This window comes from Argopecten irradians, chromosome 10 (assembly GCF_041381155.1).
Source record: "Argopecten irradians isolate NY chromosome 10, Ai_NY, whole genome shotgun sequence".
NCBI lineage: Eukaryota > Metazoa > Mollusca > Bivalvia > Pectinida > Pectinidae > Argopecten > Argopecten irradians.
Window position 1 is genome coordinate 11,105,045 of NC_091143.1, and position 26,999 is coordinate 11,132,043.

At 34.6% G+C, this 26,999-nt stretch overlaps 2 protein-coding genes across 2 annotated transcripts; both read left to right on the plus strand.

Annotated features, from left to right (window-relative positions):
* Positions 1-13,829: 13,829 nt before the first annotated feature.
* LOC138332532 (neuropeptide receptor 15-like) lies at positions 13,830-18,755 on the plus strand. Its single transcript, XM_069280536.1, has 2 exons — positions 13,830-13,834; positions 15,566-18,755. Exons 1-2 carry the CDS (start codon positions 13,830-13,832, stop codon positions 16,293-16,295), a joined length of 735 nt encoding a protein of 244 aa, XP_069136637.1. The 3' UTR covers positions 16,296-18,755.
* Positions 18,756-20,132: 1,377 nt separating this feature from the next.
* Positions 20,133-26,379, plus strand: LOC138333106 (uncharacterized). Its single transcript, XM_069281241.1, has 2 exons — positions 20,133-20,924; positions 24,293-26,379. Exons 1-2 carry the CDS (start codon positions 20,183-20,185, stop codon positions 24,877-24,879), a joined length of 1,329 nt encoding a protein of 442 aa, XP_069137342.1. The 5' UTR covers positions 20,133-20,182; the 3' UTR covers positions 24,880-26,379.
* The last annotated feature ends 620 nt before the right edge of the window (positions 26,380-26,999 follow it).

Consider the following 26,999-nt stretch of genomic DNA (forward strand, 5'->3'; position numbering starts at 1 on the left):
CGAAATATTACCACAAACTCTCCATCTCGAGTTCGAATCCCGTGAGGGGCAGTTGACTGTATGTTTTTCACCGGGAACTTCGGCTTTTCTCCGCCAACAACCCTAGGACGTCCTTAAATGACCTTGAATATTAATAGAACATTATACTTATAAACACAAAGCATACCTATTCTATATTTGCATATTAAAGAGTTAGCTCCCTTGCATATAGGTATTCATTGTAGCGTCACAATTTTTAAGTGCAATTCACCTCGTTTCGGGTGAAAGGTATGACGTTACGCTCCCAAACACATGACATTATAATCAATACATTCCCACAAGGGCCGATAACGTTGACTATAGTTAACCGGTTAATCATTGTGATCAAGCAACGATAAGAAAAATGGTATTTCAAAAGTCTTCATAAACATTTAAAACGTTTTCAAATAGTTATGCTAGGTTTACACTATGTTCCCGGCGATCACGGTAGCCCCGTTTGCCCGAAACGTGGTGCGCCGTGGAATTTTGGCTATTTTTGTCTCTGTATTCAAGTTGAGCTAGGTCTTGTGAAGTTTTGCCACGGTCTTTTACGGATTACGTCATGGACCGTAGATATACGGGAAAGTGCTGTTCCGGGAGGTTAATAGGTACACTACGGCTTTAGCACGGTCTATCAAGGATACCACTACGTTCTCACTAGGCCTGTTACGATCTGATGAGGTCTGCTACGTTTTACACGTTTTGATCAAGCTCCGATACGTTTTTCACGGTCCGCCAAGGCTTACTAGGGATGAAAGTCTGATACCGGGATTTTTTTGAAGCAAATGAAACAATATTTATTGCCGAAAATGTCATTTCAAACACATTTTAATTACAAATTATATTTGGTATGAATATATAAATATTATAGCCAAGTGTTTTTACGCCATTTTTTCTGTAATGGTTAATCACTTAATCTGTCTTTTGCAATAATAGCTTTTGTATAATTTGATGGTTTTAATGTGTTTGATAATGACTATTTCTGTTTAATAATACAAATAATCCATGAAGTAGCAAATATGTACCAGGCCAGGCAATGATACTTCATCAGATATTGGTTGCAACGTAAGACCGTAATAAGACGTAACACGCCGTATCACGTCGGGCTTTCAATCGCTACAAGCCGTGATGTGCCTTGACAGAACGTATCGAAACGGTTATCATCCACCTTAGCTTGCCGTCAAAACCTTGACAAACCTTGACAAAACGGCACAAAACGTGCAGCCAATCTGCATCAACCGTGATAAAACGTGGAAAAAAACGCAACAGAACGTCACAAAACTTAAATCACCGTTAGATTCCGGGAAACGTGCTTGCTGCCCGTTCCACCACGGACCGTCTGGAAGTTTTGTTAATAAACATTTAAAACGTTTTCAAATAGTTAGAAATGTTTCTATACGGGAAGGAAGCTCTTAAGGACTTATTAAAGTATCAATCGGAATCTATTGCAATATTTAGAAACACCCACGAGTGATTACTTCCTTGCTGGCAATATTTAAAAAAAAGCTTTTTATAAATATATGACGTAAATGCTTGTCAAAAAGCAATTTAATCATTCTTTTGTCTTTTGACGTCCTTCGAGCCATACTTTAAATGAAACATGATGGCGTATTATTTTAAAACCAATCTTTTTGATATCGATATTTCTCGGTTCTAATATCATAAACGAACACTTGGACGTCGAAATGGCCATACCAGAACATTTCGTGTGATACTGTCCACGCCGCACCTGTCTTGTTGAATTGGCACTAGACTAATTACAGCATGAACACATGATAGGAATAACTAAAAAGGGATACCACAGCAGACATCATCGTATTAAATTACATCAATGAATACCGTACCTGGCCATATCGTTCAATGTCCACTGTGTGCTTAAAGATACTACACCGGTGATGAATAGTATTTTTTTTCTTTATCAAAAACTAAAGCAAACGATATTTTTCTTATTTTTCTGTAGTTACAAAAGTTACTTCATTTACACCATTACTATCATTGGAATGTTTGAGCTTGTTTTTTTCTATTAAAAAATAGAAAAATTGCGTCCCAATTAAGTTCATGGCTCTGTCCTTTATATAGAATAAAGTACTATTTGCACATCCACCACAAGTTTTTCTATATCATTTTTATGTTAATTAGAAATACATGAACAAATAATAATTATTATTCAAATGATTAGTATCGTGTATGCTGAGTCTGCAGTGGGTGCAATGTAGCTTTAACTGGTAATTTGTTTGTAATACCGTGTGCTGGTAAAAACCCTGGAAGGTACTGCTTATACAATTGTTAATAAAACTAGTTTCTCATTTGTGTTATATGTACATGTATAGTAATACAAAATGCAGTTTCGTCGATGGCGAATAGCAATATCCGTAGGTAGGTAGGTTATGGTAACATTCTTTAGTCTGATATTTTTAATTCATTAAAACGCTAGTAAGCATTACATGTAAATGATGCGAGATTATTGCAATGTTTCTGAGTGGAATATAGTTTGCAATTATACATTTGTTCTGTCGGTGATAAATCATTAATAAAATGCACTTTGTGAACCTCTAGGGGAAAAACGTAGCAATAACATAATGAATTCTTCGTAACATGTCGTTTCAGTCATGAACAAAGAATCGCACGAGACTCAACATTATCGTGACGTCATTATATAAACATTGGTTTTCTCGATTTAATCAAAGAAATTGTACAATTTATAACATGTTTTAGTTTGTTAAGAAGTCTGGAAAATTAATTTACGCGTTGATGTCATTATGGTTTACATTCCACCAGGATATAAAAAATTGCAAACTTGTCTGAGATTTTGCTACAATGATTCTCATTGTATTCATGTCCCCATTGCATAAATAAAATTGTGAAAATAATGCTTAATGGACTATCATTATGTTAAGTTACATTTCTACCAAACAATGGAAGTGTTAATCATACAGGTATCTCAGGAAAACAAAAGAGAAATACATAAGTTTACTAATTGGTGAACATAAATGAATATTTAAAACTATTATATATTAAAAATATCACACAGCTGACAAACTAGTTTAATATTAGAATGATTCAATTTTGCTTGTAATGCGCATTTCTGTTGGCTTCAAAATTTACGTTATACACCCTTTAAGTAAAAAATAGCGCCATGGTTTGTAACATGGCTTCAGACCGACATAGATAGTAGCATTATGATTTGATAAAACATCTCTATCCTTCGTATCCACATATTCAGTGCTTGCATGTTACAGAGTTATCTGCCCACGCGTGTAGGTATTGTGACGTCATGTGTTTGCGAGCGTTATGTCATACTTTTCCGAGAAATCCACGTGAATTGTGGCCACAAAATCATGACGTAGCAACCGATACGTACGCGCAAGGGAGGTAACTCTGTAATATGCAAAGACGGAATAGAAGAGTCATGTAAGAAGGCCTTCATTACGAAAGGAGCAATATAAGGAAAGTCATAGCTGAAATATAATGCATTACATTTTATCTTGAAGACTTATGCTAAACACATTACAAAATTAAATCTGTAAATTAACAGCATTAGAATTTGAAATTATTAGATTCAACACATATAAATAGCACAATTTGAAAATACAGCATTCACGATACTTAAGGTGTAACGTATATCCACCTTTTGACTATCTCATAATGAAAACCGAAAGCAGTTCAGGAGAACGAAAATGGCCTTCAGGGATTTCCTATGAAGAGATTTCCTATGAAGGTCACCAAACGTCACAACGACACACAGTCGAATGATTGTGGTATTAAATTCTTTTGATGCGCATCAAAAGGGAATAACTATCTATCTATTTGCATTCAAACAAAGTGTTGTTATGTCCTGTGATGGATATGACAACAGTAATAGTAGCCCCTGGAGTATCGGGATTAAAAAATCAGCAGTGTAAAAACCTTGAAAACATACCATCTCTGGATGCTGGCATGTATATACATCATTGAACCTCATGTGAGTGCACGTTTGTTAAAAGAAAAATAAATTCCTCTTAAACCTTAACATTTGTTTCCATGAGAGTCATTAACAGAGTATGTAGAGTGCACTACCGTTTTCAGTCTATACCTTTTTGCACATCGACAACACAATGATTATAACGTTTTATCCTTAAGTAATCCTAACGCTCCTTGATTGATGTATGTATTCCATTTATTTTTTTCGTGGACAGATTGTATGGTTTTAAGTTAAATGTGCTACATCGCCGACGCATGTTATTTTTAACTATAAAAAACAGTAGCAGACTCTTTAGTATGTTGTGCTGTAGCAAAACGTTACAATTTTACCATCATTGAAAAGCTTAACCTTTCTTATTTTACTTTAGAATAAAAAAAAGTATTTAAAACAATTAATTTCATCCCGAAAAAAAATATATGGAATTATGACGTTAATGGAATAGATTACTGGTTTTGCAGATAACAAAACCATTATTTTTCATGTGTGATCTGTATGCAGTGGAACGGTTATAATTAATCACTTTTGAATATTATCTGTTTGCTGAATACGTTGTACAAAAGACAGATCTATTTATAACTTTCATCAGATGTACCTTTTTATGAATTATGAAATAAGAATGTCAACAATGTCAGTTGGAAGGACATGGAATGATTTTTGATTAACGCCCGAAAAAGTCCCGAAATAATCCCGCAAATGTCGTTATGACCTAATACCAAAAGAAATCGTATCTTATAACTACTATCGAAGGGATACTTGTCTATATATCTTACGTTTTAAGAAATAGAAGAAACATCAATCTATTTCAGTCGAATCATCACTGTAAAACTAATTATTTTCGCGGAGAAAAAGTTTCGAATTTTCTTCCAGAACAACTTCTTCTTGACGATTTAATTTCGGGATCTAGACTCCTCAGATTCTTTTTACTTGTGATTCAAACAATTCGTGGCGATTTACTTCAGCGACTCCTTTCGTTCTTGAATACACGAAAATAAGTCGGTCTGAGGACATTACCAGAACCATGATATTTTATCGTGATGTTGTCACGTACATAAAGGCGACCCAGCAAACAGAGGAAATTGTCTTTATAGCCAGTTGGGCTTGATACTTGAATTGTGTTTAACTTAGTCATTTGAGACCCTTGAAAAGCATTCTGTTAAGGCAAGTCGCCTTTATACAGATGTAGTTGCTAATGTCAAGTTTACTGTACTTGCTTTCATTGCAGTCCATCCAGAAAATCGGATTTGATTTCAATTGATACAAGTTTTATCTCCAAACTACTGACATCAATATTCATTTCATAAGTGACTTGTCCAGCCATGTCACACGGCCATGTCATACTATCGTAAGACACATGTGTAATAACACTATTAATTTGTCACAAGTAGTTTTGAAGTAATCTATATTTGACGTCATAACCTATATATGACGTTACGTGTTTGTCTCAATAGCCGAAAGTGTCTGATCCGAGCTGGATTGCTACTGTTTTATACTGAGACGAAATTTATAGTTTTACTTTTATTTCGTTAATAACAGTTTTGTGATCAATAAAATCTTAAAAACTATTTAATATCAAAATTAAAAAGTTCGTGGTAAATCCAATTATTGAACTCATTTGATAAATCATGTCTCACATAACCATTCATGTAAAATTCTCTATTTCTTATTTAGAAATTATGAGAATTACTAGCAGTTAGGGGTGAAGCACTGTCAATACTAGGACCACATATTTCTTGCAAAGATAACCCGTATTTGTCCGATTTCAAATTTGTAGTATGTCAGTATTCTCATGTTATTCTCATTTTTATTCTCTATGATGTACACATGCTTTTAAAAAATCACAGATAACTCTATGCAAGTCGTTTTTTTTAATATTGAAGCGAATAATAATTTCCAAGCTGTTGTTACTAAAAAATAAACCCAACAAGTTCACATATTTGTATTTTATGCGTAAATAAAAATTGGAACAATAGTAGTTTAATTGTGCTGAAATTAGTCTTTCGGGTCCCAATAAATGTGGTCTTATTAAGCAGGTGGTCGTTATCCTGAGATGATCGCTAATGGAGGTTTTGCTGTATATACTGTATATACTAGTATTGATTATTTGCAGACTACAGACAGTATAATAGGTTATAGTGTGTGGACCTGGGTCAGTCTCCGTTTTCTCTATTTCTGCCCTTAGTTCTCTAGCGGAGAAGCCGGATGTGTGGTAAGCTTGGTTTTACCGGCCACCTAGGGAGCATGTGGGTTGGAGTTGCACCTTGTCATCTGTTGTACCTTGAACTTCTCACACGGAGGAAATTACATCATAACTCATCCATTTACCTGTCAATTCAGACAATCCCTCACATACACTACACGCTCCTTGTCAGCGGGGTACATATTGGCACGGGATACTAATGCACTCCGACTAAAAACTACATCTTGTCATCTGTAAATGGAGTATCAGACCGTTGTACATGGGGAATGCATTATATCTTCTATTTGGTCATGCAGCAAAAAAATGTCTTGGCAGACTATTTGTTTGTTTCATGTAATTACATGTGCTTTTTATTTCTTAATTGAAGGTCCACTACCTTTCAGAAACAGACATTATTTTTCTTAAATGAGAATTTAAAACGAGAGTCGCAAACGTTATTAGCCAAACGTTTATACAACTGTAACGCTTATCATCACCTCAATAATTTAAATTTAATACGTTAAATGTTTATTTTTATAACGCGGGTCGTCTTACCCGCCGTCGTCCTAATTACCTCGCGTTAGATGATTATCACTGAGCCAGATGGCAAAAACAGCAAGATAAATCTGCGTTGTTAATATAGATTATGTCATCGATGTATTAGGTAATTTCGCGGGCCTTAAAATTGCTTTTGAAATTGTAAGTAATTTTAAACATTATCTTTATGTTGGAAAGTATGGTTTATGCAATGCTTGTGTTACACAACCCTAGCATATTTCATATGTGATGTTTCGATGATTGGTACGATGTAAATGCCGTCACCATCATCAGACAAATGACCCGGCAACATAATCAGCAATGCAAAAATTGACATCGGGGATCAATTTTCGACTTGCATTTCGAAGACAACTCGTACACCTTTGTATAATGCATGGCCATTTGTCTGATGAAGGTCACACTGAAGACATCGCACAGATGTACTAGACTTCGAAATATCATATATATGGAATATTCGCTGGTTGTTTAACGATATCATTACAAAAAGATGTCAATGAGTATTAAAAGACCTATTTATGTGAGAATGATAATTTTTTGCTTTGTTTTCACACTAAATCCGACCCTATGATTGGCTTATACTTTTCTTCATTTAAGCATTGATGTCCTTTTTTAAATTTCATCGGGGTATGAAAACAAATTGTTTGCAAACTGTCTGAATCCGTGTATACCCATAGAATTAAAAAAGTGACATCGATGCTTATAATTAATTTTATGATTTATTTGACGAAATAAAATATGTTTAAATATATCATTCTGGTGATTTATCAAGGGATTATATTTTCCTAATCATTAAGCATCGTTGATGTGTCTATTGTCTCAACACGATAACGTCAGGGTCTGGCGCCATTCTCAGATTTCGTTTTTCATAGTGGTATTAGAAAAAACAATCTGATAATGGCGCAGAAATCAGACATAATCATGACGTAACAATAGATACATTGACGTTGGGTATTGATTCGAAAAAAGTATCCATTGGGGAAAAAACACAGTGGAATCATACGTTTAAACGTATTTCATTTTATCAAATATTCTAAAAAAAGTAATATTAAACATTAATGTCACTATATTTTTTTACTTTGTCGGGGTATAAAAAAAGCAATTGTTTGCAAACTGTATCCGCTACGCGGATTCATACGGTTTACAAACAAAATTTATTTCATAACACGATGAAGTTAAAAAATAGTGACAACAGTGCTTAAGTTAACACGTTGTTAAACGACTATTTAATTGGTTCTTAAAAATGATTCACCTATGCAATAGATAAAGAAAAAAAAGAACTACAATAAAGATACATATTTGTAACACAATACTTTGATTGTTTTGCTGGCAAACATCCCTGGTTTGTTACAACACCTATAATATATACATGCTGCCTACCTGTAGAATCTATAGTAATGACTGGGCTAACTCGATAAAATGTGTTTTTATCATTTTTAAATGTAGTAGAACCCGGCGATGGCACTTTAGATATTCGACTAAGTGGTTATACGTTGAGTGTCCTGATAAGCAACCGTTCTGTTATCTTTTTATGATTAATGCAAATAGTTTAGAGCCTACTGAACTGTAGTACGAACAGAATTTTACGAATTTATCATGATGATTCTCTACAAGTTTTTAAATAGTTATATGGGAACACAGGCATCTGTCTATGATACTCTTAATTTCACACATAACTAATGATTGTTTCACTAAACGTGAGGAAGAGACGCATTACACACGTCTTGAAATATTCACTTTATCCCAAAATTAACTTACACATCAATGTAGACACATTTAGGCTCTTTTGAAACAATGACAGAACTAATCCATAAGGAAAGTTCTCTAGGCCCCAGGATGGTAAAACTGTCTAAGGCTTAAGTTTTTGCTAGGCCAATCAGATATGGCGTTAAGGTTTTGTAACGTCACTGTTCTATGATTTTTGTAGTATTAAATATAACATATTGAATTTGTAATATTACATATAGCATATTGAGTTTGTGATATTACATATTGAGTTTGAAATATTACATATAACATATTGAGTTTGTGATATTACATATAACATATTGAGTTTGTGATATTACATATTGCGTTTGTAATATTACATATTACATATTGAGTTTGTTATATTACATATAGCATATTGAGTTTGTAATATCACATAATATGACTGAAGGCAAGGCCTTAAAGGGCGCAGCCAGATGTTTTGATATGAATCATGCACGGCATAGTAAGAGTGAAGCTCTACTTATTTATTTTATTTTCTTTTTCATGTAGAAGACATAGTTTAAAAATAAAAGGACACACTTTAAACTATAGAAGTATATGACGTAATAATTGTCTTGCATAAACTCAAAGAAATAAACTCAAAGATTAAGATTTCTCTGTGTCCATTCAAGGCCTGGAGTGCCGCATATGCGAATCCTATGATTTCGCGCCATTTGTTGACGTTATGTGACGTCATGATTCCTTGTGCTCATCTTCGCCTTGGTGGATATTTTGACTGTATTCTATAGCTTTTAATTTTCCAAGTGTTATTATTATTATTTAAAAAATAATAAATAAAAATGTTTAATTACTCCTGTTATGCATTTGTATTAGTTAAATATATATTTACTTGGGAGAGCAGTACCGGAGCAACGCACAACCTCCCCATATGTATGAAAAATGGCGGCCGCAAACTGAAGCTGTCAGTGTGTAGGATTGAATTTTGAAAATTGTGTTTTTTATTATATTTTCGTGTATGTGTTACCTAAGAAGTGCTTGGCACTTCGTGCCCGAAAGCTGCGCTCTTATTACATTTTGAGTTTGTAATATTACATATTGAGCTTGGCAAAGGGTTATACTGGATATTTGAAAACATGTCCCAACTTAAAAATTTTTAAACTTCAAAATATCATAAATGTACGAAATAAAGTATGTATATATATAATCATGGAAATAAAATATCACCATCGTTTGTATGGATCAACTTATTTACAGATAGGGATCCATAATAAACCTTCATGACGTCATTGGAAACATCATCGTTTACACTGTTTTCTATATTGACCATAACGTCCTGATGCCTTATGCCAACATGGTGTCATTTCTGAATCCTTTAAAAACAATGTTTGATATGTGTAGGTTATGAACCATATGTGTAGAATTGCATCTAATGATGAATGTTTTTCTGTCTGGATATGCATGACTAATCTACAATATATGTCAATACGTTTTTTGGATTTGTTTTATAAAGCATTAAAATCGGGACGTGTTTGCATAAACATTTTAGATTTCTGCTGGTTAGCACAAAGTTTGCAGAATTTTGAGTAACCAAGCGCTTTGAAAGGTTTGGTATTCTTCATTTGCATATTACACAGTTATTTGCCCTTGTAGGAAGGTATGGATTGTGACGGATAAAGCGACGTGAATTGTGCTCACAAAATAATGACGTAACAATCGATACCTACCCGCAAGGCAGCTAACTCTGTAATATGCAAAGACGGAATCTTTCTATTAGCACAACACACCCATTTACTCACATGTATTACGAATTATATAACATTGATATTGTTTGATATTATTTTAAAACATCATTATCCACGGCTCATTGATATTGTTTGATATTATTTTATGCAATTTCGTCATCCGCCATGATTACGTCACATGTTATTATGACGTAATGGTTAAATTGAGTGTAGTGGTCAAATTAAGCTTCGCTAGCCAAGGGTATTTAGTCCGTTACTCTATCTGAAAACCTATAGTGGGTCTCGCGTCGAAATTGAAGTTCTCTCACTGTGCCACATGCGTGATCACCGCAGTTGCGCCCCTTCTATTCATGTAATAAGTAATCAATTCACAAGTTCGTATCATTGTCATATGAATTGAAAAAATGAAAGCAGAAACTTTAGTTTTGTTTAGCGAAGTTGGGTCTAAATATGCAATCTGGTGATTTCAACTTTAAAAAAATGTTTAAATTAATGGGCCCATTGGCTTGATCACATGATTAGTGAAATTTTCATTTTCAACTCGCTGAAAATCCTGTGACTAAATATTCAAAAAGATCAGAATACGTACGTAATGATGAAGGTCTTTGGAAATCAATTACAATTTTATCAAGTTATCATTACCAGAAAATACGATAGTTTGATTTACAATAATCGGTAAACAATTGTTAGCCTTGCCGCCTTATATACAACTGGGTCCAGCTGGGTAGCTTTCACCATTTTTAAAATTACTTTATGCAAAATATTTGGAGTATATGTTTTTCTGTTTAAAATTGTTATGTTAAATATCAACAATTTTTAAGCACCATAATTCTGTATATGCAACGTTAGTTCAGACAATGTTTCACGCTAGTACATTTCAGCACGAAACATGGATTTTCTTTTCAAACTCTATTTACCAAAATCTATGACAAAAAAAATCTTATAAACTTTTATTGAATAAAATCTTGGCCTGTTCCATTGCAAATGCAATGAATACGGTGTTCACATGAAAATACCTGAAACGTCATGTGACGCATGCCACTCTGTTTTCCGAATTTTAATTGTTATAGCCACATACTGTTTCCTGGACTCTTGCTTAACAATTAGCAGTTGCTCCTCGAAATCAACGGATTTATCGGTGCTCTACATGTAGACGTACTGTATGTACTTCAGCTGAACAGGTCTTTCTGATATGCATAGACTAATCGAACTTTACAACCACTATGTTTTTTTCAAATCTGAACACGATCTGCCGACGCCTTTGCATTTTATGGTAGAAATTTTTTAAACTTCTTGCTTAACTTTAAACTATAACAGATAAAAGAGCAAAGTTACGCTGTAATTTTCGTGTCAACGACATTTTAGCGTACACACGCCTGCGCGGATAGACAAAATATGGGCTAACATAATGTTTATAACTCGATTATTTATGTAAATCGACAAAGAGACTTTTGAACGAGACTTTGAATAAATGATGAGACATTTTTTATGTTAGTTGTTTTAATAGAATTATATGAAGACGTGCGGGTACTTGGTACTGAAATAGTCGATGAACATCTGCTAAGTCACATAAAGGCGGTAGTACTCCGAGGTCACAATGTTAACGTTTGCTTACACCACATAACCCGTAAAGGTTCAATGAGAAACATTTTGTTGGCTACCACATATCGTTCATTATAAGTTATAATACACTTCCCTAGGGATGGTTGGCTTAGGAGAACTTTTAGTAGAGATGAGGCTGAGAGAATGTTGTTTTGGAAAATTACCATTTATAACCTTATTTTGTACTCAAGAAACACATAATGACACAATGCAGTATTGTACAGTAACATTTAGGGCTTGAATCATCGCGACTTTACGCTGGCTTCAGCAATCTATTTTAGATTATCTTCCAGTTTACAGGTCAGGGGCGCGGTGGCCGTGAGTCCTGGCATGTTAATTACCACAATCCCATGTGGGACAGTTACCAGGTACTGACCGCTTATCGGTGGTTTTTCTTCGGGTACTTCGGCTTTCCTCCACCAACAAACCGGGCACGTCCTTACTTGATCCTGGCTATAAATTGGGTGTTAAACTATTGAAACCAAATTAGAGGTCAGGTTAAAAAGAGACGTTTTACTGTAAAAATGAATATATATTCGTTTGTAGCTTCACGAGTTGGATGTGTATTTCGCGTTTTTGATATAGTTGCGATATATACACCTACAACTTAGTTTCATTTATAAACAAAATTTTACGGTAAGAGGACATTTTCGCGGTAAAAAATATTCGCGTAAATGTACAGCTGCTTCATATGGACACGTGCACAATAATGTAATTGAAGTGACAGAGGTTTCCTTGACCAGTAGGTCAAAATGTAACTTATTCATTTTCACTGTATATCCGTCATTTGTAATATCCCATATTCAAATATATATATCATGATTTATGCAAGAAAAATGCTAGATCATGAAAATTCGAAATCACTACAATTTGATTTTCTCGTTTTAGCTGGAATCCCCAAGATTTTGACTAGAGTAAATAACCAGCCAACGTATACGGTATATTGTTTTCACTCTACAACCGTAAATTTTTATTTATTAGCGAACATCGTAGAGCGTATATTTATAACCCTGAGGCCTAACATAAACACTAAACACATGTGTTTCTGTAAGCAAAGACTTGTCAGGTGGGATTTTTATTTCATTGCGATCAATTATTCATAGGACTTACATAAAGACTGATTTTCATGGCGGATTCCTTGGGGTTAGCGGATATATAACAAACGGAAATCTTATCTTGGATGTACATTAGATGTATGTTTGATGTCAAAATAAATTGTAAATAACTATGAATAACAGAGGATTAAAGAAATTTGGAAAAAATACTATAAACGAAGCTTTTGAAATCATAAATACAATACTAAGACCAAGGCTGGCCTTGAAAAGATATAAACAAGATTAACTACTTTGTATACCGTTGTACATTTTTTACTTATTTCAGCCAATTTTTGGCAAGAAATTATATCATGCGTCGAGGAATAATGGAAACATAAATAAGCAAATGCAATGCTTATATATTTTCGTTTAATGTCTATCTAGTCGAATTTCACGATAACTCACTGAAGCTCCATCGATGAGAAGGTCTTTTTTTCAAAATAAACATTAAAAATGTGTTTGATTATGTAAGTGATTCGTCTATCTATTCATGATCATCATCAATATTCCAGAGGTTACTATCACTACAATAACCGTTGTGCTACTACCACCTAATCATTTCATTGTATATTCATGAAAAAAGGTGATTGGATTTTGGATAGATATATCTCGTCTTCCTAATTGACATTCCTTTTCTACTGTCTTTCTAATGAATTATTACTCAGAGCCGTGATACAGGCTCTATTTTATCATAAGTTAAACGTTTGTGCCTATCATGAAGAATTACGGCTATTGTAAACAAGCCATCTTTAGTGGTTACTAAATTTCGCGTTTTTCGGTTCAAAACATTAAGTTTAAGAAATTAAGTTTCACGGATTTAAAAGTGAATGGAGTTTTTTTTTTAATTTAAATGGGCAAGAATATTAAAAAATATCAAAATATATCACATCATATCAAATAGAAAAACTTTACCCTGTAAATTTACCCTTGTCGCGAAAGTACCTGTGATGAGTAGTTTACCTTTTGGTAGTATGAGGTAAACGGCTATAGTATGCTGTTTTGGGTACATTGCTGTATATTTACACTTGCTAGGCTTGATCACTATATATGTAAGTACTAGCCGATTTCGTTTACCATAACTGTATGGTAACATTGATATTGTTGTTTTTCTTAGAATTTTGGGAAAATGTAAACAATATATATATGTTTTACATTTATATATGATACAAACATTTTTAAAATTAACAATTGTACAAAGAAACGGGAAAAAATATCCGGGGCGACGTGCAGTGCTTTCGTTTTTGTTAAAAATGATGGATGTCAAATGTAAACATTACCATTGTGTCTGTGTTCGTCCTGCGATCGAGTCTTTGGGGTGGACGAGCGTGAGACCCTATGACAGAGGTCAGTTATAAACATATCCTCTTGTCTTTGTTTTTGTGAATTTAATCGTGTGTATCATAAACATGCACCGGTAGTAGGCTAATCCACATGATACATTGTATACATCGAACACAAGTGAAGTTGTTCCAGCTATAGATGGCGATGGATCTAAGCGTAGATTAAGTAATCACATAGTTCCGAAGGATGTAATATCGTCAAGTCAGACGACAATCTCAAACAAATTTAGCTACTTGAACACTGGTGTTTTGACAACTTCGGGGAAACTCCAGTTTGTAAGCGTGCGTCAGCCTCGCCTTGCTGCACAATAACGGTCGCCGAGTTCACACATGTGGCCGAGTACGAATACTTTATGATATTACGCTATATATTAACTTTTAGCAAAATTGAATACCTATTTAAAGTTTTGATCTGATTAAATAAAATTATCTCTGAAATTTACTTTGTTTGTCAAGTTTATTTTACACTAAAATATTGAACTTTTTTGTCGTCACGGATGAATAATTCTATCTTACGTGAAGAGTCTTCATTTGCTGTTCCATTGAGTAAGCCCCTCCCATTTTTGTCCGACTTTAATTGAATAATTACGTCACTTTCAAATGACGATTTTATTGCATGAAATATAAATAAAAAGTCGTGTGAGTGTAAATATATGGATTGGACTTCGCTTTTATGTTAACCATGATTGCATGGAGCAATTCCTCTAAGAATATATTCAATATAGGGCGTTTAACGCGCCCCATAGAATATATTCTTAGAGGAATACCTCCATACAAGCATGGTTAACATAAAAGGGAAATCCGATCCCTATATATATGCTTCATTGAAATACCTATAAAATGAGCAAAAGTTCCAATATTAAATATAACGAGAAAATACCACACCGCATTAGTTGTACAGGGAGGACGGTCTTCGGTAAATGATCTAATTTGTTCGATATGTAATATGCCCATAAACGGAATCAACGAAACATTTGAAAAATAAATCAAACTGTCTTATGTAAACCACTTCTTGCCATGTTCATTTAGATGAGTTTGAGGCATATTGAACAATATCTAATTTAGCACTAAAGGCATGTTTACAGGAACGCTTTTGAATGCTATAATTCAATAACATTACTGGTTTTACCTAAATATGAAAAGTGAACAACATAACCAAAACAATTCTGTACTTGCATATATATATTACAAATATCTGCCCTCGCGGATAGGCATTGATTGTGACGTCATTGGGAGAATGAATGAGAAATAACTCACAAAATAATGATGTAACAATCGATACCTATCCACAAGGGAGCTAACTCTGTAATATGCAAAGTAGGAAGATTCACTATATGATTCAAACTACTGGTTTTTGTGTATTTCAGGTATGTGGCCATCATTCATCCGATCAAAGCACACATCGTTTGTAACAAACGTCGTATCGTAGTGATTCTGGGATGCATATGGCCATGTGCATGGGCAGCTGCACTTCCAACTCTCATATTCAACGAAGTCAGAAGAGGACACCCAAGCATACCACTTGAGTACTGCATGATGATATTCCCCGATAACCATATATTCTACTTCCAAATCTTTAAATATACCGAATCAGTATTATTTTACTTCCTGCCTTTGTTTATACAGATAGTGTTATACTCGTTCATCACGAAACATCTCTTCTTGGGATCGGATAGACTTCATCGAAGAGTGACTATTCGCCAGGTCGACGGCTCTTCTATGGGGAGATTCTCTGAGGCACTTCAAGCTCGGAGAGGAGTGGTGAAAATGTTGATGTTGAGTGTGGTTGTCTATTTTATTAGCTATTCGCCCAATCAGATATTGCTAATAAGCAATATAATTTCTCCCACAACGTTCCATGAGAACTTTTCATTTCAAGTATTTACTATGGTTGTAGCAAATTTGAATTCAGCCGCCAATCCTGTGTTGTACAGTATATTTAGTCAAAATTTTAGGCAGTTTTTTCGTCATGTAATGTGCGGTTTATGTCGGTCACAGCCTAAACCAAAACCCAGACGTCAATTAACACTTACGTCAAACGGATCCAGACTGTGGCGACACACGAGTATGGCGTCTGCCGTGTCAACAGAGGTATAACTAATAAAACTAAGCTGAGAGTATGACGACGTACATGCATGCGTCTTCCGTGTCAACAGAGGTGTAACTGACATAGCTTGAGAGTATGCCAAGTCAATTGAAGCGTAACTTACATGTATGTACCTTGATATTATGACGATGTGCAAGCACGACGTCTTCTGACCACATCAGCTAACAGAAGTTAGATAACTCCAGAATATGACCACCACTCTAAACATAGCAGACATCATGTCTGCATATCTTTAGCAAATGTCTGCGTGTCTGACTAGGCACGACGTCATCTAATTGCGTCAACCATCTGAAGTTAGGTATTCATCTCTTCAGAGGATGACGGTATATATGTATACGGTGTTTGTTACGTCATGTTCGTATCGAGTATATAAACAACAAAGTCACACATATTAAGGTTGTTAAATCTGGAAAAAAAACCTTATCAATGTCATCAGTGAAACAATTAAAAGGGATATATTTAATTATCATTAGTTGCTTTCTGGTGTATTAAAGCGAATAGTCGGGCAAAGAACGACTAAATTAGGTACAAATGGTGTTGATATATGCAGTAGAATTTCTTATAAAATAGAAAAAAAAATCCCCCATCAAAATCACTCTGTATGCGAAGAAATTGATATATATTGTAGGAATCCTGATTTGTAATTTATATATTTAAAACAATCTGTTTTACTTGCAGATGGATATTTTTCGCGAGGATTTATTATCCTGGATTGTAATCGCCCGTTAAATGCATAAAAATAAATCGTACACTGAAATAAATGACAAACTAAAGTGAACAGTCGGGCAAGGATGGCTAAAGTCGGTAAAAATGGTGTGAATGTATCCAGTATGATTTCTTATGGAATAGAAAAATAAACTCTCTCGTCAAAATCTGTCTGCGTACGTAGAAATTAATTTAAAGTATAGTAAACCTAAAACGTCCTCCCGGCTGACTATGTCTGTGGTTACATTTCCACACAGCCTCGCTTTCAATGCTTTCAACTTTTCTTTATTTCAATGTTCAGAACTGGGAAACGTAAGCAGAACTTGTCCGTCGTATTGATATGTGAGAACTTTTGGAAGGCCAATGAACGCATTCAGACTGGTTTTCTTTGCCCGACTATTTACTTTAATATTAATATTGTAACCGTTCAATTACTGTAAACGTACGTATTTTTGCGGTAATCTCATTTCAGCGTTGTTAGTGCCAGTGCGCTAAAATATTAAAATATCTTTGAGCCAGTTGTATCTCTGTATAATGTATAAGTTCTAAAGCCATTTTATTGATTGCGCTAATTCACCATTGCGCTAATGCACCATTGTGATAACCTGTTCAAGAATGTTTATGTGCTTAAATGAGATCACGCAAAAATAAGAACGATTAAAGTATAATCAAAATCGAAATAGCATACATGTATATGATAAGACACAGTTTCAATTTATATCAAAAGATATCACATTCAGTAACTGTGTTATAGACATATATGATGCCCCGTTTGTTAGTTTGCATTCTCTGCGCAAAAGACGCTCACATCAGGCGGAAAGTGTGGGATTTTGCATACAGGAGTGTGTTGGGTCGCTGTTTTAAATGACAAAAAAATACTGTATCCAAGCGTTCTAGCCACTGAATCGGCCGTCATCTTTAATTCCAATATGTTACATTGTATGACTTGATCAAATACTAGTACTGGAAGGGTTTCTGTATGGATACGAATATACATTGATGACAAACTTTTGTCCGGTTTCCATTTGACGTAGTCTGCCCAGAAGCTGTGAAACAGACTCTCTTCAAAGGATCAATGTAACACTGACCCAGATTTTCAAAGAAGGTTAATGACTGCAAGTATTTTGTTCGGATTCTAGACCAAAACATTTTGTTTGAATAACGGTGATTTGGCCAAGGATTGACACCATTCGAAGTACAAATATTGATCTTTGGAAACGCGTTGAACGGCAACTTTGTCTAGTGACCTACTTTCCTTCGTGTTAAAATGCCAGAAATTTGATTGCTATTCAACTCCTTTTAACAGTTAGTTTTTGAAGGGTTTTTGGTAGAGAAAATGGCGAGGTTTGTAAATGCTTCATATAAAGGTAGGAAGATAGTAACAAATTCATTGAGATCCATCTCGCGTAAGTATTTATTTGAAATGTCCACTACGATAACATTAAGTAAAAAAGTTCACATTAAAAAATCCTCCTAAATAAATCTTACCAGCAATATTTTAATCTGAGCTTCTTAAGGCAACCGACGACAGTTCATGTGAGTCATTTCTTATACGTATAATAAGAAGAAAGTATTTGATCTTATAGGCATTTTGATTTTCATGTTATTGTAAAGTAGAAATTATCTAATTTTAACTTTTAAAACGAACTTTTGTATAGGTTTATGACTTATTGCATTGTAAAGATTTTATTTTATTTCATAGTCTTTTGTATGTGGTATATGTCTTATGTTATTTTCATCCGTTTACGTATAATTGGTCATTTTCTTATTATTTGATGTAAGTAGTTTGTATTTCTCATTAGACAACTGTGGTTTCTTGTAACATATCATATGGTATTTTATCTATGCTTATAATTACTATAATGTTGTTATCACTTTGCATTAAAATTATATATTTACATCTTTCTCTTCTTTGGCTTTCTATAGGCATACCGTATGCGCAGTCTATAGCTATTTAAGCAAGCAACCATGGCAATGATTAGAATGTATCTCCATTTTCACTGCGTTTACGGTAGTATGAACGCAGGTGGCAAAGAACGCGATCATCAGCGAGGTCTGATGGCCGTGTGGTTAAGATTTCAATACATATTTTCACAACCCTCCATCTCTGCAACGCAAGTTCGAAAGCTATGATAAGCAGTTGCCAGGTACTGACCGCTGGTCGCTGGTTTTTCTCTTGGTACTCTGGCTTTCCTCCACTATCTAATACTGGAAACTCCTTGAAATGGCCCTGGATGTGAATCAAACGTTTTACATATTCAACAAAATTCTCGAAATCCAGTACACCAAATTTTTTGTATTTGTTCATTTCAATATATATTTGCGAATACTGTAAACCAACTTTCTTTCGAGTGCGATTTACTTTCGCGAATTTCGCTACCAAAGTCAATTGGCGAATGTTTCTCTCCGCGAATTAATATCTACATCATCTATATTGATTGGAGTTCCAATTCAAACTTAATTCCGCGAAAGTTATCTTCGCGAACTTGTTTTGAAATAGGAATCGCGAAAATTAGTGGCCGCGAAAGAAAGTTGGTTTACCGTACATTATAAATACTTTCGCTATTGAGGTTAAAAAAAAAAATTCGCGAAAAACAGAGTTTGTAAAATAGATTGTTTTACAGAGGTAAAAAAATAACATTTATTATATAGATCATGTTTCTATAAATCTCGGTTAATTTGGATTAGTATGGTAAAACCTAGGCCAAGCGATGGATACATATGCTGATGATCACGTGAAATTACATATATGTAAATCCCTGTCCGGGCAAAATAACTAAATATCATCTCGGCAAAGCATTAAATTATTGACAAACAGCTAATCTCTCCAACCCCTACCTCCATTTAACAGAAGTGATGAACTTACATCAACGATGTATCCAAAACAAGGAAAAATTATATAAATAAAAAATTGCTTCAGGGTATATGTTAAATAAGGCGATGTTTCTATATGCACATATGTAAAGATGTGGTACCTTGTAGCTTGTACACCTAAAGGTCACATACGGACGAGCTCCAGAAACGCGGGAAATAGCCAATGGCGTTAAGTCACGTGTGATATAGAGACATGATTTTGTAAACAAATTGGTTTGGTAAATATAGTTTCATAACGATGGGCGGTTTGTAAACACATTCTCTCATCGTTACAACAGGGAACGTTGAGATCAGTCACATGATGATTCTACTGGTAGCATTCGTTCTTGCTCTGCAGGTTCCTTTCGTTAGAGGCCAATGTACAGTTGACGATATACAAATGAAGGAAGATTTCAATCCATATCATTTCGAAGGAAAGTGGTACCTAATTTCGATGACAAGACTCTGGGGAATAAATTTCTCCCCGCAGAATTTCACTAACTCTACAGGACGAACTAGTTGGGGAGACAACGCTAATAAATTCTTTGGTCGTTGGAATAAAAATAACAATGGCTCAAGTTGGTGGAGTAACAGGAGAAGAAATAAAAATGGAGGCATGAATCGTGGTCGAGGAGGTGATTCGTGGGCCGAAGCAAACCAGGAACAACCTTTCACAAGATCAACTACGGGCAATCCAAAGGAGAAAACAATGGATAGAGAGGGGTGGTTAAGGAAATCTGACGAAACAGCTGTTCCAACTAGAAATTCAACTGACTGGCCGATGAAATTTCCCGGGGGAAACAGAGGTGTTTCTCCGAATGAGGGCGATGGGTCCGGGGACCCGCAAAATGCTCGTTTCGGGAATAGGACCAGAAATGGTAGCTGGACGCAGGTATCTGATCGTTATCCGGCAAGGGGAACAACTCCGTCTGAAAGGAGGCAAAAGGGATGGTCTCGTCCAATGGGAAGGATGTCTAAAGGTTTCAAAGAGGTGTTTGATCCCAAAAACTTCCAAATGGAGACATATGTCCGGGATGACTCAAACATAGATATGTTTATCGGTATGTATAAGTTATAATGTAACTTATAATTTAACTCAACCAGTAAACACAACTACATGTATTCTCAATAGATATGCGATGCACTAGGTCAGGAATATAAAAATGTAAATTACAAGTATATGTAATATATTCGATGATCTTATTATATTATGTTTCAATGAAAAAATGATATTATTTTTCTGAAAACGAAATTGTAACGATATCATGACAAATGTCAACTGATATTTCATATCTTGGTATAAAATGGTTGTCCAATTTTCAATGTAAAATAAACATATCGGAGTAGTGATTCACAGATAAAATCGTCACCAGCAAAATGGTTATAGTAAATGGTATATAGTACATGTTTAGATCCTAAACAATGTTAAAAGACGTCTAGAAAAAAATATTTTCCAACAATAAGATATGTCTATAATTAGCATTTATACGTTTGTGAACAGTAAAGATGTGCAAGATGGAAGTATTGTCATTTGCTTTGCTGTTAACCCCTGCGAGATGGTATTCATGACATCATGGATATTTATGAATGATTCATGAACTTTGAAGAATATAAGCAGATTGTGGTACATGAAAAAAGTTCATGAATATCCATCAAATGACTCTCATGAACTCTTCATGAAGTTTTATGAATCCATGAAACATTCATGATTGTTCATGATAAATATGTCAAGAATTATCCACGAAGTTTTATGCATGACTGATATTCATTGAAATTCTTCAAAATGAATGAAATGATTCATTTATTTTAATGGATTTTAATGAATATTAGTTATTCATCAAACTGATGAATTTTACAGTGAAATGCGTTCAAGCGTCCGGATTTGACTTTCGGATCGTTCAAACCACAACTCACGTGAATAGTTTCAACCAGTCGTATGCGCGTTTATCGGCTCGGGAATAGCGTCAGTCAAACCGTGGGCGGAAATTAGTACTAGCGATAATCTAACTGGGGGCGGAGTTTACCTGCTATAGCTGTTACACATTCAAAAACTTACGCAATTTTAATCATTAATACCGCAACAATTTGGCAAACAAAATCGTAAAATAAAAACAGCATTACATGGATGTATATAGTCATGACCTACAGGTACATAGCCATAGACACAGGTTAAAATGAATGGAAATTTCGAATTTGATATCTCAACTTTGCAATACTATTTTCTTTGAAATCACATGAGCTAGAGAGTTGTTACTTTATACATGTACATGTATAATCCAAACGTCAAATTATGCTTTCTTGAACTACAATAGAGTGTTTTTAGCACAACTTATCATAGGTTTGAATAGAAATTACAATTCATACAACTAACAATTAGATGTGGGATGTCTGCTTCCGGATGTAACATCTAAATTAGGCAAAAAATAAGTCTGGTTAGGCCAATCTGAGCTGTTTATATCGTCTTTCTTCGTCAAATCTCCAATTATTCATTGATAAGTAAAGAGCCAAGAGTGAAAGACACCAATGTTTAATCATTTTCTTTATAAATAGGAGCCATATATCTAAACATACATATTTTTTGGCCTTATATATACAGCTACAACAGTGTATGTTACAAGGAACGTTTTACGAAGCTATCAAGATATGGTGGTATTGTCTTCCGATGGTTATATGGTGCGATTGATTTCAAAAACATGTTTGAAACCTTTTTATCGCCAAGTGTATGCTAACAAATCTTTGGTACAAAGGTGTGACCAAGTCAAATCAGTAGATCCCGTTGAAGTCAATATTGTTTGCGCTACACCACATTGAATCTAACCAATCAAGGCAACTTCCGAGAGTTTTCATTGGCTGTCGTAACAGAATGTTACAACATTTGAGGGAGGAGTCTAACCCGGTCGCCTGAACGCAATTCACTGTAATGAATATCAACAGAAGTCACATGACTTGGCACATGGCCATATGAGTCACATGACTTCTATTATATATTTCCCGCTAAAACAGTCACAATCCAAAATGGCTGCTGTATCTGCTGGCGTTTGGAAAGGGAAACATTATTTTATTTATTTATTTATGGAATTTTTGCCACATAAGTGAACGCATTATTCCATTATTTGATTTCTTTAAGCACAGATGAACACTTTCAGTAAGTTTTGATTTATCTGCATTTATTTCAACATGAAATTGTTGCACACTGATATTGCTGTAGTGATTATATGCATAAATATTGGTTTGTGAAATTTTGTCAACTGTTATTGAATTAAATTGTCCATAAAAACTATCATGCTTCACAACTATAGGTTTATTTTGGACACATACTAATTTACTTGGAATGTATTATGAGATTGGTTGCCGCGTATCACTGAAAACAGATTTTGTTAGCACTTATCTGTGGCAGTATGAAAATATAATGACCCCAGCAAACTGTTGGTGATTTCATGTTAAACTCTTCTGAAGTTATATATTAATATATGAATTATACCTATTGTCATAAGAATTATCAAATATTGAATTGATTCAAATAGACTTGTCGTTGGTTTGATAGAAAATTTCAATTCTGGACCCCCAGTAGAGTTCATGGAAGTCAGATGCCGCTGACTCCAAATTGCATTCATTAAACTTCATGAACACGACTTAAGTTCATGAATGTTCATTAATTGTTCCAGTTCATTAATTTTCATAAATATTCATGAATTGTTTGGGCATACTGCTGCAAGTTGGAGTTCGTGAATAACTCATGAATTATCACGAATAAACATTCATGATCATTCATGATGGTTTTAAGTTCATGAATATTCTTAAAATATTCCTGAACTTTTTATGAATTTTGTTGAATGGTTTGTTCATGAATGTTTATGATTTCATGAATAAAAGAATTTCATGAACTTTTATGAATTCATGAATGAAAGGATTCATAAACTTTCATGACCTATTTTTTCCTAAATTATTCATGAAGTTTTTAGTTCATGAATTGCATGGAAATATTCATGACTAATTGAAGAATATTAATAGATTTTATTCATTTATGATTCATGAATTATTCAACAATTATTCAACTCTCGCAGGGGTAGCATTGTAGGTAAATCCATATTTCGATCGTCAATTCGAATTGCAAAATCATGCTTCCACATCAAATTTGAAAAAAAGAAAGAAAAAGAAAAAAAAAACCCTCCCCCCAACAAAAAGAAAAAAACCTTATGTGTAGCACTTCAAAGTGATCATAACTCAAAATGTTATTTGTTGTTCAAATTCAAAATCATTTTGCTCTCCTTTATGATAGTATGATTGAGATACAATATACAATATTGCATGAAGTTGTTGCTAAGTGGTGTTTTAATGCTTCGGTAGTGCAAAAGTGCTATACAGAGCGACAGATGTTCTTAAATTCATCTGTTATGTTAATCAACATTCTTTTATGTATTTCATATAGTTGCTGAATTTTTCGGCCGTTGCATTTTCACCAAGGGACAGGGATCGATAGTCAACCCTCGCAATACAGCCAAGATTGAAGTTAATTTTCCAGTTCGATGGTTCCTACCGTGTCAGCCGTTTTGGATCGTTGATACTGACTATGAAGGCTATTCTGTTGTGTACTTTTGTCTGGAAATCCTTGCGGACGGTACATGTGATCCCGAATCAGCAACAGTGTGGACATTCAATCGGAAGTTGACAGGCCACACTAAAAAAGAAACGGATCAAGTAAATGCGGCGTTGGAAAGATTATGCGTCGACGAAGCAGATTTAACAGTCATGAGTCAAACAGAATATTGCCCAATCGAAGATGAGAATGTTCAAGATCAGAAAAACTCTAAACCAACTATTCACTGCAACAATGCAGATCAACAAACCCTCAGGATTACGTTAGATTCTCCGTATAGTTCGGAATCGTTTGGCAACAATGTGTATTCCTTCTCACCAGCACTGTTTCCATCGCCAGCCATCACATTCATCGCTCTCATTGTTTGCTTTGTTCTAGGTAAACAGCACAAAACCATGATACTGAACAATAGCGTGTAGTTTGAAGAAGCAGCTGAACGTGTCCTCCTTGTCAGATATAGTTACCTGTTAAAATATTGAAGGTTAAAGGCTGTGTTTCATAATTTTGATTTCGATGTCGTGTTTTAAATTAGATTATTGAGGGGACTCCTACAGTTATAAAGCAATCGCCGGTGATAACCGGACATATATTCAATAGTACAAAATAACATACAAAGACATCAAAATTCCGGATACACACTTGATGGTATATACAATATATATTTGAGAAACACACACACATACTGTAAAACCCCGTTATATCGCCACCTTCTGTTTTCCTAGATTTTGGCGATATATCGAGTTTAGCGGTATATCGGATTTGTCGTTTAACTAGGTCTAAATACGGTGCCGTACTGAAACAGACTTTCTAGTCAGTCTGTGTAGTGTACGGCCACTTCGTATTTTGTAATATGAACAGTTCCAAAATTAAAGTTTCGATAGTAGTCTTTCAATAAATATGTCAGCTTTATGTGTGTAAAATACGAAAACCGAACACGTTTGTGCTACCACGTATCGTGCCGTAGTTGCCTGCTAGCTGGGATTTTCTCGGTTATATGATATTTTTATCACGGGAAATCCCGCCCGGAAACAAAGACTAGAAGTTCTGAACAAGCGCAGTGCGGTCGTGACCTCACTTCCGCGCACATGTCTGCAACTATCAAAACAGGTACTCCGGTAGTAAACGGCACTGAGACGACGATTTGATCTCACTAATAAAAGGCAGATTCTTCTGCACGTACGTTATATTTCTACCGCTCTTGAAATTGCTAGTTGAATTTTATGGTCCAATATAAACGAACGGCGATATCGAGAAATAGACTTGTGGGTTCCTTTTTGTCAATAAATAACTAACGTTACGATAGTACGTAAAACACATGTACAGAAGTGAGTTTTATTTACCACAACTTGCGATACCTACCTGTAAAACAATAACAAGATGTACCCATATTGTTAATTGATTTCACTGTGTACACACGGTCGTACACGCGGCCATAGTGTGTGTAGCTAATTACCTGTCAGTCGGCAGTTGAGAACCTTACGAAAACATGTGTCCCTATCAACAGAATTTGGCGATATTAACGAGGTCATTATAGTGTTATTTTAATCATTTGTTCCGCACACGTGATGGCGGATGGCGGTAGGCGGGTTTGGCGATATAACGGGTGCATTTGTATGGAGGGAAATCCGTTTCTGAATAAATTCATGGCGATAAGCGAGTTTGGCGGTAAAACGGGTGGCAATATAACGGGTTTATATATGTATATATATATATTATATGTTGACAGTGAGTATAAGAGATAATCGTCATGGTTTAGCTACTATTGGTGTAAGTTTATAAGTAATGTTGAGTCATATTATATACGTCTGTAAAAAGGAATATAATGCAATGTAAAATCCTCAAACCTATCTACCCAATTATCACAAATGCATCAATAACAAATATGTTTGTATATTTTATCAATAAAGTCATTAAAAATACACTTAATTCTTATATTTTATCCAACTATTTGGCTTGCTTATTTGACCTCCTTTAGCTTTCATTGTAACATATAGTTGGTAAGTAGTGAGTGTTGGTCGGTGTTTTTTGTCTGGGCATTCGGCTCTCTTCCAACATACAAGATACGAGATATAAGATCACTAAGTTTAATTTAGTGTCGTATACATACAATGGAATAATAGTAGCTCTGTAGAGCTACATTTATTCTTACGATAAACAATGGTATACAGATTTAATAACAAATGAAATTGTATAAATGTAAAAAAATAGGATAGTAATGATAATGTCAAGTTATAAATAGCTTAAATTTCTCACAGCATGCAGTTTCAATGCAAAAACATACATTATGTAGTAGATACATTCTATGGGACATGTTAGAAAAGCTAAGCTAAAAATGATGCTGTATGAAATGTTCGTGGTACATACTACAACCAAGCTAAAAAAAACTGCTAGACAAGGCTCGTATATATAAGTACAATACCAATATGGTATAGGTTAAAATTTGACAGAATACATGCTAATATAGCATAACCTAAAACAATTGGATCACAATTGTAACACATACAATGTGGATAATAAGAAAAAATACATAAAAAACAGA

What these genes read in the sequence shown, in the direction of transcription:
- LOC138333106 (XM_069281241.1), top strand. Translation starts at nt 20,183, where the DNA reads ATGATGATTCTACTGGTAGCATTCGTTCTTGCTCTGCAGGTTCCTTTC. An exon ending in AAACATAGATATGTTTATCG is followed by an intron (nt 20,925 to 24,292) that starts GTATGTATAAGT and finishes TATTTCATATAG; the next exon opens with TTGCTGAATTTTTCGGCCGT.